Consider the following 21,996-nt stretch of genomic DNA (forward strand, 5'->3'; position numbering starts at 1 on the left):
CCAATACATGTCATTCCAACCATTAAAATCCTTAAAAACAATTTATAAAAGTAAATAAATAAATAAATACATACATACATACATACATACATATTACAGTCTTTTTGCAGTCACAATGTTAGATATAAACAAAGATGTTATATTTGTGTTCTGTACACTAACTGAAAATAACTACAGGAACATAATTATCAATATCAAACAATCAGCAAATCAGACTTATTTACTTTAGCTCTCTATGTAGTAATGAACAACATGTAGCAGTATGTCTGTGCTAAATGACAAAAATTTCCTCTTTTCACACACTGAACCGAAAAAAATACAAATCCTACTATTGCGTAGGTACATCTTATGAATATTAATTACGTCGCGCTGACGTTTTCATAAATGTCCTGACGCGTCCAGTCACCAAACCGCGCCCGTCCACCAGCGTCAGACTTTTAGCCAATCAGTGAAGCCCGCTTAACGTCCGCCGCATGATGTAATTAATATTCATGAGGCTACAGTTTCGGACAGTGGAGGGTTAGTGGATGATGGGGGAGGGGCTTGAGAGCGTTGGGAACTTCAGGCAGAGCTGAACGAGCGCAGAAAGTCCGCGATATTAAACCTGGACAGTAATAAACACCACAGTATGGTGAGTACAGGTGATTCTTCTGTACAGTGATCTGACAGACAGGTGAAATAGAGATTGGTGCACTTTATGATCGTGTTTGATAGCGATGAGAGGAGTTATGAACTGTGACAGCGGCTCTTATTGACACTGAAGCGGGTTTTTCCTCAGTTTGTTTTGAAGCGCGAATGCTGAGTTTGACTTTAAACTTGATCGGTTTACGAGACAGAAAGGTTATTCTGACGAGTACATGACTAAGTGTTCTTCTTTCAGTCATTCGTCATCATTTGTGTCGTTTATCGGTGATTATCATGAGGTTTAAAGGTCTTCTTATGTCAATCCTGTGATAACCGACTGTTTACAATAAACAGCACAAACTTCCCTCTACTAGTTTAGCATTTAACTAACCACTGTTGACATTAACTGTTTCGTTTAACCCCTTGCTGATCAGATGCTCCAGATCCGAGGGTTTTCACCTTGATACACAAATAACAGTTTAAAAACATTAAAGAACATTTTTTCTTTAATTTTAATAATAGGTGTTTTAATGTTTTTTTTTAAAGAAGTCTCTTCTGCTCACCAAGCCTGCGTTTATTTTGATAAAATTGTGAAATATTTTTACTATTTAAGACAACTGTTTCCATTTGAATATAGTTTAAAATGTAATTTATTTTTGTGATTTCAAAGCTGATTTTTTATCATCATTACTCCAGTCACATGATCCTTCAGAAGTCATTCTAATATTCTGATTTGCTGCTCAACAAACATTTATTTACATTGAAATCAGCCGAGTAGCATTTTTTCAGTTTCTTTGATGAATAGAACGTTTAGAAGAATAGCAGTTGTCTTTTGTAACATCATAAATGTCTTTATCATCACTTTTGATCAATTTAAAGCATCCTTGCTAAATAAAAGTATTAATTTCTATCATTTCTTTCCCCAAAAAAATATCATACTGACTTGAAGCTTTTGAATGGTATAGTGTATGATGTTACAAAAGCGTTTTATTTCAGATAAACGCTGATCTTTGGATCTTTCTATCAAAGAATACTGAGAAAATGTACTCAACTGTTTCAAATATTGATAATAATAATCATAAATGTTTGTTGAGCAGCAAATCAGCATATTAGAATGATTTCTGAAGGATCATGTGACACTAAAGACTGGAGTAATGATGCTGAAAATTCAGCTGAACATCACAGAAATAATTTACATTTTGTCAGATAATCAAATAGAAAAGAGTTATTTTAAATTAGAATAATATATTAATATTTTTACTGTATTTTTTATCAAATAAACGCAGCAAATCAGTATATTAGAATGATTTCTGAAAGATCATGTGACACTGAAGACGAGTAATGATGCTGAAAATTCAGGTTTGATCACAGAAATAAATTACATTTTGTCAGATAATCAAATAGAAAAGAGTTATTTTAAATTAGAATAATATATTAATATTTTTACTGTATTTTTGATCAAATAAACGCAGCAAATCAGTATATTAGAATGATTTCTGAATGATCATGTGACACTGAAGACTGGAGTAATGATGCTGAAAATTCAGCTGCACATCACAGAAATAAATTACATTTTATCAGATAATCAAATAGAAAAGAGTTATTTTAAATTAGAATAATATATTAATATTTTTACTGTATTTTTGATCAAATAAACGCAGCAAATCAGCATATTAGAATGATTTCTGAAGGATCACGTGACACTGAAGACGAGTAATGATGCTGAAAATTCAGGTTTGATCACAGAAATAAATTACATTTTTATAGATATTCACATAGAGAAGATGTATTTTAAATTAGAATAATATTTCAAAATGTTCCCTGTATTTTTGATCAAATAAACGCAGCAAATCAGCATATTAGAATGATTTTTGAAAGATCATGTGACACTGAAGACTGGAGTAATGATGCTGAAAATTCAGCTTTGATCACAGAAATAAATTACAGTTTAAAATATATTCATATAGAAAGCAGTTATTTTAAAAAATAAAAATATTTTACAAAATTTGTGCTTTTGTTGTACTTTGGATCAAATAAATGCAGGCTTGGTGAGCAGAAGAGACATTAAAAGTCTTTGTTATGTGTTTCTCTCTGTTTATATATATATATCAGATCAGGCTAAAGGTCTTTTATGTGCCTATAAAATAGTTGCACAAGTTTCTTTCCCATGTTGACATTTCCCATTGAAACAGGAAGTTTATCTTAACTGGTCAAGGTCTGGCTGGTTAGTTCGGTCCAGTAGTAAGCCTCTGCTGGTAGATGTTGTAAGTATACTATGTAATCTTAAAGAGCATCTTTGTCCATTGACAGAAAGCATGTGTGAGTTGTACTGTGTGAAATGTATATTTTACCCGTTCTGCTGGTTTCACGTCACGCTCCTGTCATCATCCAGTCAGTGAGATCATTTTCATGCAGTTTCATCAGTGACTTTTTACACTCACAGCTCATGTGGTTTGGCTCAAATTGCTTTGTGCTCCCATGAGCAAAGATGGCAGATTATAAATTGCGAATTTCCTGCATTATTTGAGCAGCTGCAATCAAGATGAAGAGAGTAACAGTCAGGTTTAGAAAATTAAAATCTAATTTTCTCCATAGGGGAATTAAAATGCTTAAAGATGTGAGCTGTGAGCTTGTTAATCGATGGTATGCTTCATCGTTAAGCAAACAATATTTTAACTTAATGGGTAACAGCAGAATTCCTGCTGGAAAAACCGAAGAAAATTCTCCAGCGATTTGAGAATGATATTCGGCAAGTATTGAAGCTTGTCTACACTAATGTTACAGGATAAAAATGTTTTTAAAAGTGTAATTGCGATGTTTTATCTCACAATTTTATGATTTATTGTTAAGTGTTTAAAAGTACATTTTTTAGAAGAATTCCAAGATATAAATGCAGAATTGCAAGAAAAAAAAAATGCAATTATGAAGAAGTTGCAATTGCAAGAAAATTGCAATTTCCTTATTTATTTTTGTCTTGTTACAGGAAAAAAAAATGACTTAAGTTAAAAATAAGACTCAGAAAAAGTCAAAATAGTGAAAAATAAAGTGTGAGATAAAAAGTTTAAATAAAATAAATACATTTTAAAATGAAATTAAGATAAAAAGCAATAAAAATATATTTTTTACTATTATTTATCTCATAGAAAACAGTCCTGAAATACAGGAACTAGGAAAAACTATCGCTTAATATTCAAATAAAGGTGTGAGTGTTAGTTTATACAAGTTCAGAGCACATGCGTGTGATTTTGTGAGGAATATACTGTAGCTTACTACTTAGTGCATAGGGTGTAGTGTACACTGCCTGCTGTTTAAAAATAAAAGCAGTAAATGAACCTGCAGACATTATTCCATGATAAACTTGTCATGTGCTGCTGTGTGACTTCATGGCACGTGAATGGCATCCAGTTATTATTTTGGAAATAAATGATTGATTATGTAGCTTTGATGCGACACAAATGCAGCGACACGCACGTGTGAGTTTAAACAGTCGACGTGCTGAAACGTGACAGGAGTTCAGTCACACATTTACTGTATGTGGATCCCTGCGGTGACCCAGTGACCTCCAATCGGCTGCGTTTCACTGGGACACGTCGCTGAATGAGGTTTGATCCTTAATGAAGTCTGTTTGATTAGACGAAGTTGTTTCATATTCATTGACACACTGAGCTGGAGACATGAGCTGACAGTGGCGTTAGTGGATGAAGGTCTCTGTGTTTATTACTGGCTGTTTATTAAAGCGCTGATATCAAATCACAGCTGGCCTAGGATGCAGAAAACCGTTATAATCCGAGAGATCTGGATGATCTCACTCAAGACCTTCTGTTTCCGACTGAAGAGATTCTGAAGAGAGTTTGGATCGTTCACACCACAGCCAAATACACTCTCAGTCCAGTTTTACGACTATGTTTTTGCGTGCTGTTTGATTGGAACCTAACTGGACAACTAGTTGTCAGTCTGTTGACCATTAATTAAGATTAGACGGAAGAATGTGGACCTCAGTTGCATTTATTTAGTTCCCAAACTAAGGTTTGTGAGGGAACTGTAGGAGGTTTGGGAGTTATACAAAAAAAATATGTAAATTAAAAAAATCATAAAAAATGTAAAGCTATTAAACAGTTTGTTTAGTTGCACATCATGTGGCCATCAACCAACATGATTACAAAAATATAAAATATTTACTTTTGAATTTCTTTACAAACAAAACATTTGAATGAAAAACATTGAAATGGATGATGTGAAGTGAATAGTGAAAAAAAAAAAGGCATCATAAAGTGTTTATTCTTCAATAGTGTTTAAAGTCAATAAAATGAATAAATAAATAAATAAATCAGTAGATAGACAATTAAATAAATACATTTAAATAAACAAACAAATAAATACATTTAAAATAAAAAATGATCCTTAAAACAATCCAAATAAATACTTTACTTTTAGTAAATATTTTTGAAGTGTTAATAAATAAATAAATAAATAAATAAATCATTAGATAGACAATTAAATAAATACATTTAAATAAACAAACAAATAAATTAATAAATACATTTAAATAAACAAACAAATAAATTAATAAATACATTTAAAATAAAAAATGATCCTTAAAACAATCCAAATAAATACTTTACTTTTAGTAAATATTTTTGAAGTGTTAATAAATAAATAAATAAATCAGTAGATAGATAAATAAATATATTTAAATAAATAAAAAAAATAAACAAATAAAATAAAATCAAAATTGAACCTAAAATTAATCCAAACAAACACTTACTAAAAAAAAAAGTAAAGATTTTTGAAGTGTATTTATGAAGTGTTTATTCTCCTTCAAAAGTGTTTAAAGTCAATAAAATAAAATAAATAAATAAATCAGTAAATAAATAAATAAATGTAAAATAAAAAATTAACCTAAAACCAATCCAAATACAAATTGGATAATTTGTAAATATTTTTCTGGTGTGTCATATGACCATTAATTGTCATCAAAAAGTTGTGAAAATGTGAATATGTTGCTAAATTATTGAATTATTTACTTAAATCTCAAGGAGACTTCAAACAAATATTTTAGCTCAAATGGATTCAGATGCAAAAAAAAGAAAAGAAAAGAAAAAGATTACAAAAATATAAGATGTATCTACATTTGATTTTTTTTAAAGAAAAAAAAAATTAATTGCTCATCCTCCTTCAGTAGTGTTTAAGGAAAGTCTATAAAATTAAATAAAAACATTTAAAATAAACAAAATCTATAAAATAAATAAAATGAATAAATTAACTGCCATCAAAAAATCATGAGTTAAATGATTGAAATATTAACAAAATCTCAAGGTGACTTCAAGAAAATATTTTCGCTCAAACGGGTTCAGATGACAAAGAAAGTCTGGGAATCCCTGGTTTAGTAAATAACATCATATTTTCAGTTGTGGATGTCATAATGGAGATTTACTTAGTCATTCAGACTGTTAACGGTGTTTGTGAGAGTCTTTGTCTGTAATGTGAAATCTGGATTGTGGCTCTACCTGTCGCTCAGGTGTTTGAACAGATCAGCTTCCCTGAGCAAATCTGAGAGCGTTTCCTTACCATGCAGGTAATTCTAGCACACAAACTCATGAGCCTCACTCATCAGCATATTAGTGCTTGTTGATGCTTGTTTCTAGGCTCGGAGAATTGAATAAGTATTACATTTCACCGTGGGCCTCTGTTTTTATATAAGTGTATATGTAATGGCCATTAAGCAGGGAAGGTTTGCAGCAGCTGCTGTTGGAGTCGGAGCTCTGGTTTCAGGCCTTTCCAGTGCTGACGGTGGAGTTGATCAGTGTGGGTGAAGCTCATGATGGTCAAACCCACATCCGCTGTTCTTCCAGTCTATAAACAAACTCTCTCCCTCTCTCTCTCTCTCTCTCACACACACACACACACACACACACACACACACACTCATGCTCTGATTAAAGTTTGATGACATCATTTCCTGTGCAGCCACTTGTTGTGGATGTTCTTGTCGTTGCTCCTCTGGGAGCGTCTCAAGGTTTCTCAGAAGAATCTGAGTGTGAGTAAGAAAGAAAAATAAACAGAAACAAGACAAAAATAAACTGTTCTGCATGAGAAAATGACAGTAAAAAAATTAGCTATGAAATTAATATTTAATTTTGTTTAATTTTTCTGTTTTCATTTTAATTTTAGTTAAGCCTAAATTTGTTGTGTTTGTCATTTTTATTTATTATTATTAAAATAAAAAAATATTATTTATTTTTATTTATTATTTTTTTTTAAATGTCTAAATCAATTATTCAGTTGTATTTCAGTTTTAGTTTTTATATTAATAATAAAAAACCTTAGTTTACATGTTAAACTAAAAAAGAGAAATGTTTTTATTTAATTTATTTTTTAATTTATTAAATTTAATTAATTTTTTTTATTACAGACATTATTAAATTAGGTGACGTGTCATAAAAATAATATAAACCAAAATATTTTTACTGTGCAAAAGATGTTAATGATCCTAAAATAGGCTTTGTTTTCAGACGTGTTCTTGAAAGGCTTTGTGTGTGCACGTCTACGCTGCTTTTATCGAGTTTGTTTTGTAATCTATTAATATAATTGGATTCTATCTGAAATGCACATGAATCAGGTGTGGCTTCCCGTAACCCATAGTTCTCTGTAAACGCTATTAATACGCGCTCTATTTATAGAGCCGTCATCGGAGCGGAGGGAGTCTTTTGTGTGGGTTAAAAGTCTCTTTTGTGATTGATTCTCATCAGATATCAACTTAGACAAAAGGAGAAGCCAACCGTTCATATAAACGCTGTGTACGAGATACAGAAATTCAGTCAGACATTGTGATTGATTGTTTACTCCCCTTCATTTCTGCGTTCAGTCTGTGTGCTGTTGTTTTGTAAGTGGAACATTAAAGGAGATGTTCAGCAAACATCATCTGTACATACAGTGAAAACAATGATGAAAAAGCAGAAGAAATCTACAAAGCGTCATGAAAGTGTGTCAGCATGGCTCATGCACTATATTTAAAGTCTATTTTAAAGTTAAACAATGCTTTGTTTAATTAATAACTAAAAATACTATATTTTTAGCACCATCCATTGAGAACACTTTAACATAAGCTTTTACTAAATTTAATTTTAGCATCCTTTTGTTAATAATTTTTCAATTCTCTCCAAAAAATGATTAATGTTTTCAGAAGCATTTTGAACATCAGATGACTCATGCACAGTCTTATGGACGATTATTATGATATTGTGCATTTTATGGAGCTTTCATATTTTTTTTTTGCTCATTCTCCTGTTGTGTTCCACAGAATAAACAACAGCATAATCATCATAATCATTTCAGAGGAAAGTGACAGGAAGAGCATGCAGGAGTGGATTCTTCATGGGTTAATTGTCAGTGACTTCTGTTTTTTTGGTCAGCTAAAGTAGGTCTGTTGTAGGCAGTGTTCCCAGTGAACGCTTGGCACGGCCGGGCACCGGTAGGCGACCCGCAGCTGTCCGGATCGCTGTCCTCGTGTCCCAGCACAGGAACACAAGCACTCAAACTGGGCCGTGATGAATGCAGGCCGAACAGAAGAGCAGGAGAGTCAGAGGATTCAGAGCACCGATTCAGATAATTGATTCATCTATTCACGATTCATTCAAAACTGAAGCCTGTTAAGCAAAAAAAATAAAAGTCTCCTTAATGAGTTAGAACTGCATGCACTAATCAATGGTATTGATAAAAATCAGTTCACTCGATAAAGATTATTGGAGTATGTTGTAAAAGAAAACACTATTTCTGTCACCATTTTTGCTTAGAAATGCATTTCATTAATGCATGTAGCAGATGCTTTTCTCCAAAGCAACTTACATTGCATTTAAACTATTTTTTTCCCTTTGTGCAATTGAAATGCATGACTTGCATTAATGCATTTGACAGATGCTTTTATTCAAAGTGACTTGCATTGCATTAAAACTGTTTTTTTCCTTTATGCAAATAAAATGCATGACTTATATTAATGCATTTGGCAGATGCTTTTCTCCAAAACAACATACATTGCATTAAACTGTATTTTTTTCCCTTTATGCAATTGAAATGCATGACTTGCATTAATGCATTTAGCGGATGCTTTTATTCAAAGCAACTTACATTGCATTAAAACTATATTTTTTTCCCTTTATACAACTGAAATGCATGACTTACATTAATGCATTTGGCAGATGCTTTTATTGAAAGTGACTTGCATTGCATCCAAACTATACATTTGATCAGTTCATGCATTCCCTGGGAATCAAACCCATAACTTTGGTGTTGCAAGTACCATATTCAGTTGTAGAAATTAAAGTAAAGTGCAAAGAAATTGCAAGTGAATTTCACAAATAAATCACAACAAAACTGCAAGTTGACATCAAATTAAATTTGAAATTTGGAAGTAGAAAGACTAAAATAGTATTTGAGTGTGAGTTTAGTCATAATGGAGTCTCTTTCTCGAGACATCAGCCCTTGACCCAGAATATTTTGTGCTTGTATCAGAACATATTTTAAATGGCCTCATTCTGTGAAATCTGATCATAAATATGGTGGCTGATCAAACGTAGGAGCAGCGTTTCATCTCCTCGCAGCAGATCCCAGCGTCGCCCATCGTCGCTTATATAACGGCAGCTCCTGCAGGATTTAACGTCCTACTGAATCCGATAACCCGAGGACTGATGGGATGATTAGTAACATTATAAACTCAAGTTCAAAGGAATTGTCCACCTACACGTTGTTGCAAATCTGCATAACTTTCTCCTATCTAAGTATCGGACACTATATGAACAAAAAAACATTTTTTGAAATATCTTCTTTTCTGCAACTGAGACTCAAATCTCACATGCTCTGTTTGAGCTTGGGCAGAGGGTTATGGGCGGATGACACGATTGTGTATTTGCTTTAAGTCAAAGCATATTCTAATGAAACAATATGTGCGGGTGTATCATATGCATGAAGAGGAAGCAGACAGAGAGTGTGTGTGTGTGGACCAGTGTTGACTGAAGGTGTGTGTGTGTGTGTGCATGCGTGTGTGTTTTGGAGCTGATCCTGATTATATTCTGTCGTCTCGTGTTGTTCTGTTCTCTTCTCTGGAACTTGGACCTCTTCGCTTCGCTCTGCCTGTAGAACCAATTTAACTGTGTCCAGCGTGACCCATTTACAGGACCTGAGAGAGACACACACGGCACGCTGTAGCCTACTTACACTAGCCTATATATACCAGCGCAGCACACTCATTCAAAAGTTTCTGTGGAAGTGTGTGTGAAGAGAGATGATTGTGTTTCATCTGTGTTTGCATTCGTCACTGTCATTGCGGGTGTTTACAATCAGTATTTTCTCAGGCGTCACTGTTAGTATCGCTCATACTGATTTGAATGCAAATGATATGCACACTATAGTGCACTAATTGTCATAATTGGCTTGTTTTGGGTTCGTCTGACCTGTTTCTTAGGGTTTGTTCACATACAGTGTGTTCATCTAGAAATCTGTTGGTGAATTTCCCGCCATGAACTGATGATCTGTGTTTGGAGATCTCAGCGATCTAAGATTTTCCACGTTGAGCTATTTGTGATGCTCGTTATGTCCCAGAGGTTTGATCACACAGACCTGTGGCCCAGAATACTTTACAAGACGTAAAATTAGTAGCAGCTCGTCTAAAAACTGAAGCAGATGAAGCAGATGAGGGTCCCGTTTACACCTGCTATTAACATCCGTCTCAGGTGATCTGATCACAGGTGAACAGGATTAAATTGCCAGGTAACAGGGAATGTTCTTAGAATGTTCTAAATAGGTTCCCAGAGTTCTTTTACCAATGTTAATGGAACATTTGTTCAGAGAGCTTTTATTCATGGAATATTTTTTTTCTGAAATGTTTCAGTTGGACATTCAACTAACATTTTTAAATGTTACATTTGAAACAATTTTTGAAACTTTGAGTTCAAAAGTTACAACTTTTGAAACATTTAAAAAGTAACACTCTCATAATTGCAAAATGATACAATGGAATGTTCCTGTAAACAAGAAAAAATGTTTAAATATTAAAAAAACTGAAAAAAACCTGAAACTTTAAAGCTGCTGTAGACAATAATCATTATTTAAAATTTAAAAATAATTAAAAAAAATAAAAATAATTAAAAAATTTAAAAAAATACAATAAAAAAATTTAATTTGTTAAAAAAAATAGTTAATTTGCTAAAAAAGTTAACTAAATGGGTGACAATCATTATATAAAAATTAAATTATGTGTATATTATATAAAAATTAAAAACTTACATTTTCCAACTGATAAAATCTTTTATGCTTTGGCCCATGATTTCTGCATTAATTTCCATGACTTCCTGTTGTTTTTCTGTTTTTCAGTTGGAAATTCAAGTCACATTTTTAAATGTTGCAACATCTGATACAGCTTTTGAAACTTTTAAAAGTAACTTCTCATAATAGCAAAATGATACAATGTTCCTGTAAACAAGAAAAAATGTTTCTAAAACATTTTACAAACTGGACTTTTCTTTTTGTACTTCATCTGCTAACATAAGAAATGTACTCAGTCACATCATTAGTCAAGTCATATTTATTTCTGTAATGCTTTTGTGTAATACAGATCATTTCAAAACAGCATTACAAAAAAAAAGACAAACAGAAAAATAACTTAATATTCATCAGCAAATTCAATTTCAGCTTTAAAACAGCTGGACAAAAGAAGTCATTATTTAAATGTCAGTGTCAATGCAATATTCAGTAGATATTACTGAATATAAATTGTATTTTAATTGTAAATAAATATTTAATTGCATTTATTAATTGTAAAAAATATATATAATTTATTTATTAAATATTTATTATAATTTATTGATTAAATACTGATTATTTGTTTAAAAAAAAAATTGTTATCCATGTATATCCATTAGAAAAATGCTCATGGTGTTTTAAGATTCAGTTAATTTCCATGACTTTTCCTGCTGTAGAAAAAAAAATAAAGGAGGAAATACCTTAATATCTTGAGGTTTAACTTATTTTTGAGCTTGGTTTTGTCCTGTGTTTAACCATTTGAGGTCATTTTGAGGCCCTCTAGTGGACATTGGTCCCCTGGTTGAGAAACACTGAAACATTACAGTGTGTTTGTGGCCAAAACGAGATGAAACTGCACATGAGTCATGTGGTGTTTAAAAGTTTTGTATAGTCTAGTGTTGTTTGTATAGTGGAATATTCCCATAACACTTCATCAGTACTGATGTAACAGAGAAAAGGAAGAAACTGAAGGACGGGGAAGGAGGCAGAGACAGAGACAGGAAGATCATGAGCGCTAGGAGGGGTTTGAGAACGAGCGCCGAGCTCTCTGGGATGGAGACTGAGCTACATTTTACACGTGAAGAGAAATGAGTTTCCCTCAGGGACGAACACACTCAAACACACACACACACACACACACACACACACACGAGACAGAGCGAGACTAAAGTACTTCAGCTAGTGGAAGTGAAGCGACTGACTGACGCTCAGCTGCATCAGTATCAGTGACACACAACACAACGACATGCAGGATTTAACATCAGGTATGTGACTAATACAACCGTGTGTGTGTGTGTGTGTGTGTGTGTGTAACCAGTTTATCCCTATAGAAATGTGCTTCGCTCAGAGAATAAATGAAGTATTGACAGATATGAATGAGTCAACAGCTGTTGTACAGTAAGAGTTTAGAGATATAAAATCAGTGTGGAGCCGCTCAGATCATCTGATTAGAAATGTTTGAGAACATTCTCACATAACATTTTTATGAATGTTAGGACAAAACGTGCATGGAACTTTCTTCTAACTTTATTAACACTTAATCTGTTGTCATCATGTTGAGAGACAACGTTCTTGATGTTATTTGCACTTGTTCTCATAAAGTGGACAAAATGTTCTTAGAACGATGTTCTCAAAATGCCCTTGTTATTTGTAAGTGAACATTCTAAAAAAACATTTATTTAACCTTTAACCCTCTGGGCCTCAAAAGTGACCGAAGCCTTGAAATATAACTTTTGTTTTTTTTTTGCAGGAAAATCACTGTAAAATATTTTAGTTCAATAATATTTTTTGATAATTATTTAGAATTTTGAGGGGATTTTATGACAATATGCAATATTTATAACATTTTAATGAGCTATTTTTTTTCTATTAGAATTAATATATATTTATTTATATCATTATTATTATTATTTTTTATTTTTCAATAAAATGCAACATTTCACAAACAGAGTGAACGCATTTAAAATCCTTTTTTTTTAAGTGAGAATTGTGCCATTTGGTGTTATTAAAAAATAAAATGTGTAACGTCATGTAAGCTAAAACATATACCATTGTTTTTTTTTTTGACATTTTATTAGGTTTTGCTTTCAGATATACATTTAGAGATTCTACAAGGCTACTTTTTGCCAAGGTTTGGATATTTTTTGTTAGATAAATATCAGGTTGCGTTATGATTACAATCAAACATTAAAATTTTGTCAGAAATGGGAAGACACGGGAAGCAATGCTGTTACTCATATATCAGGAACATATCTGCAAAAATAAGAGCAAAAACAATTATCAAACAGTAAATTGAAGAAAAAGAGTTAAAAAAAAAAAATCAAAATAAACAAATAAATATAATTGTAAGTATTTACAGATAAACTGTAATTATTTTACAAAAAAAAAATAATTGCTCTCCCCATCTCACATATTCTCAAAATTTGCTCTGTTGCATTTTTATCAGTTCATTTCTATGTGTGTGTGTGTGTATATCTTGATATTCTAGAGTGTCACCTCTTGATTGCTGTGCACTTTTTTTCCTTACAGCAGCTGATCTGTAGTTGATACCCCCAAAAGAATTTCTGCGTTTTCAGATTTTTTTGTATTTCCCATTCATTTCCGATGTTGGTCATTTTTGACCACGAAGGAGCCAGGTGTGACTTTCTTTTTTTGTGACTCTTAAACATATCCCAATCATGTCCATGATTTTTTGGTGCTAATGCAACAAAAGTCACAAAGTGTCATCTCATTTCATTGAAAATTTCAAAATATAAATTTGTTTTTGGTCAAAAATGACTGAAGAGGCCCAGAGGGTTAAATAACTTTCTAATCATGAAAAGAAAACTGGTTGTTTCAATGTTTTAGAAACATTTCAAAACAATGGTTCCCACAATGTTTTTATAACTTAAATTTGTTGGCTGAGGTATTGAGATCTGAGAGTTTTGATTGCAGACATGCAAATCTGAGCAGTTTAAGACAATGAGATTGAGCTCTAAGGAAGACTCATGAAATGACTGGATATATTTATCATGAGAAACATCTTAAAAGCAAGTCTCAGGTCAACATGAGTCATCATTCACAACTCATTTAACTTTTGTAATTTGATTAACTTCCATGTAATTCTGGAAAGAAACAACTACAACTGGAATTACGGAAGTAAATGAGTCTGTTTTGATGCCATGTGACTGAACATTGTTCTGTTTAATCTCATTGTCTTGAATAAAATGTCAGATTTGTCAGAAGGAAGTAGGAGGCAGCAGACGCTGAAAGGCTTTTTCACTGGAGTCACGCCGGTCTGCTGCACACAGAGGTTTCAGTGTCTCAGAACAATGAAAACGACACCGTCCTGCAGCATGATGTTTAGTTCTGTGATCGCTGTGTATTTAATGTCATTCAGGAAGTGATTCAGATCAGTGATCATGAGTACAGCTGTATGATGCATTTGGTCAAAGCAGCGCCGTTGGGTTTCCCGTTAATATACGGATCTGACGACAGAACACTGAACGTTAAATAACCAAGTGAGGCATCTTTGCCTGCGGTCGGATGTTAGATACATTTGCATTTATTCATTTATGAGAAGTGACTTACAACTGAGGAACAAGCAGTTATTCATAGGACACAAACTAGAGCAGAAGAGGAAGACACAGATTCATTTTTCACACTTAAATAGGAGCCGTTGTAGTAAATGTCTTTGTTTGTGAGTGTAGTTAGTTTAGTTCTTCTGTTTTCAGCTGTTTATGAAGGTTACGGTGACCTGATGGGAAGCTGACGGGAAATTTGGGTCATGTTCCTGGTCTTGTTATGAATGGTTCATTAGTCAGAGCTCCATATTAATGCTTGACCAGGACAGGTCTGATTAGAACATCAAAAACAAAATTACCTGAAATGTTTCAGTTGGACATTCAGCTAACATTGTTAAATGTTACAACATTTGAAACAACTTTTGAAACTTTGAGTTTGAAAGTTACAACTTTTGAAACATTTCAAAGTAACACTCTCATAATTGCAAAATCATACAATGGAATGTTCCAAGAAAAATCATTTAAACTTTTAAAAAACGTGACTTTTTGTACTTCATCTAGTAACAGTAACATAGTAAATGAACTCAGTCGCATCATTAGTCAAGTCACATTTATTTCTGTAGTGCTTTATATAATACAAATCATTTCAAAACAGCTTCACAGAAATATTCTGATTTTATTAGATTTAGTGTAAACCACAACTAATAATGCATAACATATTGGTTGTTGGTTAAAGGTAAATGTCTAATTTGAGATTCATCAAAAGGAATTGTAGCCCAGCTGGCTCAGACTAAAATGGACTAATGACTAAACTAATGACTTGAGTTTCGGGTGGATATGCCCGTCTTCCTTTGTCTGAAACTTGTTTAACCTGTTTAAAAACAGTCATTTCTGTCATGACAACTCTTAGAGAGTTTAGCATGACAACATTAATGTGTTTAGTCTTGGTGGAATAGACACTCACAACTGCTAATACGTACAGAAGCAGAGGGTGGAGGGTTTCTAAAGTGCTTTGCAATAACTAGCGAGTATGTTGATCAACAAGCTCATTGGATGCTGATGCAAAGGCTACCAATCGGCTGCACCGTGTGAATGATGACCTATCGGCCAGCGCCATCTAAAGTTTCATGATGGAACTTCGCATTAATTGCGCAGCTCTGAAATACAATGTACAGCACAGATGAGTACACCCCCTCTGAATAAACATAAAAGATGTATTTTCTTAATGATCACTAATATAATTCATGAAAAGATGGCAAAATTGACCTCCTTAAATGCCCTGGTCTTTATTGTTGCTCAGCGTCTCTACAGAATCCCCCACAGCTGCTCAAGAGTGTAAAGACATGTCCACTGAAGGATTTTCACCTTGGGAGAATGATTATCTTCATTGTCATGCTGAAAAAATGTACAACAATGTAGGATGAGGAGAGGGTAGCATCTTCAGTTTCAGTTTTTTGTATTAAATCACACAGTGGTGTGTGAATTCATGACAGCATTGATAAAGCACAACTTCCTCACACCTTCAGCACTCATACATCCCTATAGAAGAGCTGGTATGTAACATGTCCTCCAGAACTCCAAGTACTCCAGGCACTTCTCACTGTACTCCTCCTCTAGCAACACCACAACATTTTGGATGCTTTTGGATCCGAAATGATTGACACGGTCTCTTGAGAATGGTCAATGAGTATGGATTCCCAGAAGTCTATATTTTGTAAATATGGGCCTTGGAAGTTAAATGAGTTTCTTGTGCTTTGGCTACAGTAGGTAATTCTAGTGGTGACAACCACCATCCATGTCACTTCTGCAGGCTGTCACTCTTTCCGCAGCTTTTGCCGGAGACACTTTAATGGTGTTTCTCCTGCTCTTTTTCTAGCAAAAATCCGCTCATCACTAAATGAAAACTTACAGTGAAGACCTGATTATTTCAGGAGGTTTGTCACAAGTCCATTGTTTTTGAATGTCGTTGTTACTTCTGCTATATTTTCACATTTACAACAAGTTCAAGTCCCATTAAAACAATAAGTTCGATTCCCGACTCGTGGTTTTCTCCCAATCCCATTCCCAACTCTCCACCACAGTGCTTTCCTGTCCATCTCTACTGTCCTGTCCGTTAAAAAGCATGAAAAAGGAAAAAAACACAACAAAACAATGATAATGGGCTGTGACTGCTGTTTCTTCCACATTCTGGTTAAAGTAAAGAAAACACGCAGATGTTCTGAACGGTTATTTAATCGACTTTAGTCATTGTGTTGTTTGAAACTGTCAAGGCAGATCAAACTGGGATTAATTTCTCTAATCTAGATTAGTCTCCTATGCTGAGCACAAGTGCACTCGACTACATGAACAATGTTTTCAATGATGGTCTACACAACACTCCAACTCCATTTGATGTTAATGGCATCTCCAGTAACCCTCGTCTCTTTCCTCCATGCAGGTTTTCTGATCTCGTGTGTCATCGGTCATGGCGCTGGTCCAGTCTCTCCCCGCGTCTATTGACCATCCGGGACCAGGCCTGGACCCACGTCTCCATCCGACCTCACCTCCTCTGATGGGAGCGATGGGTGCCGTCAGCAGCATGATGCCGGGTCACATCACGTATCCTGACCGCGCAAACATAGAAGTCAGCACTAAATTCCGCAAAGGCACACCGGGCTCCGGACGCCTGCTGTCCGAAACCTCACAAGACGTCCAGGTGGGAAGTAGGACTCCGTCCAGCAAGAGAAGAGGCATCGTTGGCAGATCGAAAGGATTTGGTACTCGCTCATATTCACATGAGGACTTGATAAGAGACTGGAATGATAATCATCTGGATGTGGGTTCGACTGGTTTGGATGGACCTCCGAAACTGGTTCCGGTGTCTGGACAGTTAGAAAGAGTGAGTACATTAGGGATTAATAAATAATCCCATTCCCCTCTCTGATCTTTGACAAAGCACAAGCTCACCAACTGATGACGATGTGTTTGCATGAGTTTTCTCATGATTTGTGATGTTTGTTTGTCTCAGAATGTTCAGCAGGCCATAATCAGACCCACTGCCTTCAAACCCGTGGTCCCTAAGAGCCGTAACGGCGTGCAGTATCTGTCTCCGCGGCTCGGCGCCGGTCTGTCGGGAAGCCAAGGAAACCTCAGCATGTTTTCTCCGGAAGATGACGACATCACGCCCGTGTCGACGGAACGGCGCAGTTCTTACAGCGGCGCTCGCAACGCTTTGTTCAGCCAGTCGTTTACCATGACGGACACGGCACGCAACTCTTTAACCAACCTGCCGGCGTATAACGGGCCCGTGTACAACCAGAGCCAAAGCGAGGCGGGCAAACATCACGGACACTCGAACTCCGACAGCGGCCGCTCCTCGTCCAGCAAGAGCACGGGATCTCTGGGCGGCCGCGGGCCGTTGCTGTCCGACATGCCGTCCCCGCCGCCCATCGAGGCCTACGAGGCCATCGTCAGAGACCTGGAGGACAAACTGAGGGAACGAGAGCTGGAGCTTCAGCAGCTCAGGGAAAACCTGGACGAGAATGAGGCGGCCATCTGTCAGGTGTGTGAGAGATGGTTTTTATCTAGACTAAGAAGAAAACCAGGAAATAATCTGTATTAGGAGGACTTGTCAAGAAATGAAGTAGTTTTATCTTGAATAAATTTATTTGAATAAATTTATTTATTAGTGAAGCGTATAGAGTATATATGAAGAGTTCATTTGCAAAAACAGATAACTCAGTTTTTAGCAATTTTTAGCAATCATGTTTTTTTATTGTGCATTCCAATTAATCTCAGTCAAACTGCAGTTGGATTATTTTGATTAAGTAAAAATAAAAAAATAAATAAAGTTACCTAACAGAATAAAAACATGATAACATAATAAAAACATGATTACTGAACATTTTAAAAAATTCTGTTTTTGCAAATGAACTTATAAAAAAAAAGTAAAAAAATTATTACATATATTTAACAGATATTACAATAAACAATAACATACACACATATACATATATATATATACATACATACACACACACACACATATATTATACACATATATATATATATAATTTGTTTATTGCATTTTTTTTACTATTTAATTATTAAATATATTTACTATATATTACAATAAACAATTACTTTTTTTAAAAATTATATATTCTTCACATTTTTTTGATGACACAAAATATCAAGTATCTATCTATCTATTTATAAAGAAATACATAAGTGACAAAAATCATTATTAAAAAATGTGAAAAAAAATGAAAAAAGTAAATAAAATAAAATAACTGTACAAAAATTGTATCATTGATTTTACATTCCTAACACTTCATTGGATTGTACTTAAATCCTATGTTTAAACAAAAAACGACAACAACAACAACAACAACAACAAACTATTACAATAAATGGAACGTTATTGAGTGTACGGTTAAATGAGAATTTAGTTATTGCTATAGTTATCATTAGAATCACTAGTAATCTTTAGCAGATTATAAATTTTCTGTGCGTGTCGGTGCAGGTGTACGAGGAGCGTCAGAAGCGCACGGAGCTGGAGATAGAGGAGTTCAGACAGACGTGTGCGGCTAAAATGCAGAAGGCGTCTCATAAAGCGCAGCGTGAACAGCAGCTCCTGCAGCTCCAGGTGTTTCAGCTGCAGCAGGAGAAGAAGAAGCAGCAGGAGGACATGACGCAGCTCCTGCAGGAGCGCCAGAGGCTCGAGGAGCGCTGCGCCTCCTACGAACGAGAGCACACGCAGCTGGGGCCCAGACTGGAGGAGACCAAGTGGGAGGTGAGCAGTCAAAGAAATTCGTGGAGGGCACTCAGACTAGGGATGTGTCCCATTCGACCGTAAGCGCCCTTAGTGGACGTCACAGGATATTGAGCCATATTAAGTGAGATTCCAATACAGAGTGAACAAATGTGTTCAGTGTGATTGGCATAGTGACTTAGGGAGTCAAAATGTTTGTTGATTTTTTGGTTTCTCAACTGGTTGTGTTTCTCTCAGGTGTGTCAGAAGTCAGGTGAGATCTCCCTGCTGAAGCAGCAGCTGAAGGACCTGCAGGCCGATCTGGCTCAGCGCGTCGGAGAGCTGGTGACGCTGCGCGGGCAGCTGCGGGAGGTTCGTGCGGAGCTGCAGACGTGTCAGGGTCAGCTCCAGGAGGCGCACACGGCCTCACGCACACGGACGCTGGAGCTCGAGGTCTGCGAGAACGAACTGCAGCGGCGCAAGAGCGAAAACGAGCTGCTCAGGGAGAAAATGAGCCGTCTGGAAGACGAGTCGTCTCACCTGCGCGAGCACCTGAGCGCCACGACCGCCGACGACCAGCGGCTGGCCGGCGAGAGCGAGGAGCTGAAAGCGCACAAGCAGCAGACGGACCGGCTGAAGGCGGAGCTCGCTTACGAACGCCAGCGCTCGTCCGATCAGGCGTCTGCGTTCGAGAGCGAGAGAAAGAGCTGGGAGGAGGAGAAAGATAAAGTGATTCGATATCAGAAACAGCTGCAGCAGAACTACGTGCAGATGTACAAAAGGAACCGAGATCTGGAGCGATCGCTCCGTCAGCTCAGCCTCGAGCTGGAGTCCAGAGACCAGGACGACGACAGCAGCGGAAACGAAGTCACGTTTGACGACATCGCTGCTACCGAGATCTGAAATAAAGTAATCGTCTACTGCCGCGCTCATTTCAGAATGTGCTCTGCATAAAATGCAACTAAGTGCTGTTCTCTAAACAGAGTCGGGGGCCGTTCACAAACGACGTGTTTTTGCTTTGAAAGAGGTGAGATGTGGGCGTTTTTAAAACGCTGTGAACGACGGGAGACCTGCATGCAACGGTCACTAGCACGTGTTTACACAAAAACAATGTAATAGTGGAAAAGCACGTTCTCTGTAAACGGCCTCAATCTACTGCAGACGGCACAGCGTTCAGTGCCGTTTCGAAGTACGTTACATGATTTATGTGCCCCAATAATTGGTGCAACTTCATTAAATTGACATGTCATTAATTATTTCAGACACATGTGACACAGTTCGTCTGTAAACTCACAGAAGTGCACTTTTGTGTCATTAGCTACGTTTCCATCCAAAGTTGCGAATTAACCTGGGAAATATTGCGCAAAACTTTTTTTTTTTTTTTTTTTTTTTTGGTGCAAATACCCTAGTAAAAATAATTTAAAATGCATTTATTTTATACTATGTATAATTCAAGTATTAACATATTTACTGACATTTTACTTGAGACTTACTGATATAAAAATTCTAAAAAAGTTAATTTATTTTTAGTGCTACTTGTGCACAATGCACATTTCTTAATATTAAGCCTAAAATGTATTTTAATGTCACTGATGAGGATTGTATGATCTTTAAATAATATCTGTCTTTAAATGCAAAATATTTGAAGTGTATTTAAAGTATACTTGAAATAGTTCCACTTTAGCACAATCAAATATACTTAAGTATATCTTTATTTGGACTTCAGCACTACTTCTGCACAATTAATGCATTGAACGTAAAATGCATTAAATGTACTTAAAAGTACAAAATTAGTTGTTCCAATTTAGAAGACTTTAAATATACCAGTGTACTAAAAGTACAATTTCAGGGTATTTTTTTATTAAGTACATATGTAAATGTATTTGTAGTATACTTGGCTAAAATAAATGTATTTTAAATACATTTTAGTATACTTATTTTTCACTAGGGTAGTCACTATTAAAATACTAAAAAGTTGCCGCAAGCAGGGAAGCTGTGGCTCTTTTTTCCTACATAAATGACTCGCACATCAGACCGAAATGCAATAAACACTGTCATGTTGTGTTGCATTCGGATACTTAATGTTTGGGACAGTTCTAGGAGAATTATACCAAATCATTATGAGACTTGACTCATATGACAGTGTTTTAGTGCCACGTAAAAAAAAAAAAAAAGTAAAATAAATATTACGAGAATAAAGTTGTAGCATTGTAAGATTAAAGTCATAATATTTTGAGAATAAAGTCAAAATTACCAGAAAGAAATCATAAAGAGAATAAAGTCGCTGAAATATGAGATTGAAGTATTGTGAGATTAAATTTGATGTATTTTGAAAATAGTAATTTAAGTTACAAGAGGGGTCATAGCATTTTGTAATTAAAGATGTAATATTTTGAGAATAAAGTCAAAATTACCAGAACAAAGTCATAGAAATACAAGAGTAAAGTTGTTGAAATACAAGTTTAAAGTCGTAATATTTTGAGAACAAAGTTGTAGCATTGTAAGATTAAAGTTGTAATATTTTTAAAATAGAGTTACAATTTCAAAATTGACTTTTTTTAATGTGGTACTAAAACGCTGTCGTAAGATCAGGCATTTCAGAACGACGAAAACAGTATTTGAGATGGTGTGTGGTGAGATCGGGTATCCAGTCCACCAAATTAATATCCAGTTAACATGCTGTGACAAATTTTGTTGTTTTTGTTGTGCATTCAGGAATTTATTCCATAAATGTGTTTCCATCGTAATTTAAACACTTAAAAAGTATCCGTCTCAATTTAGTGCATCGTTTTTTTCATACTCATTTTAAGATTTTGTGCGTCTTCGTATTTTTTTTTTTGTGCG

General features: G+C 35.1%; 1 protein-coding gene across 1 annotated transcript; it reads left to right on the forward strand.

Moving 5' to 3' along the window:
- Positions 1–516: 516 nt before the first annotated feature.
- Positions 517–21,336, forward strand: lzts2b (leucine zipper, putative tumor suppressor 2b). The gene is made up of 5 exons (XM_051124387.1): positions 517–631; positions 16,858–17,298; positions 17,428–17,961; positions 18,925–19,194; positions 19,411–21,336. The coding sequence occupies exons 2-5, from the start codon at positions 16,885–16,887 to the stop codon at positions 20,053–20,055; spliced, it is 1,863 nt and encodes a 620-aa protein (XP_050980344.1). The 5' UTR covers positions 517–631; positions 16,858–16,884; the 3' UTR covers positions 20,056–21,336.
- The last annotated feature ends 660 nt before the right edge of the window (positions 21,337–21,996 follow it).

The sequence above is a fragment of the Labeo rohita genome, chromosome 12, assembly GCF_022985175.1.
Source record: "Labeo rohita strain BAU-BD-2019 chromosome 12, IGBB_LRoh.1.0, whole genome shotgun sequence".
Lineage (NCBI taxonomy): Eukaryota > Metazoa > Chordata > Actinopteri > Cypriniformes > Cyprinidae > Labeo > Labeo rohita.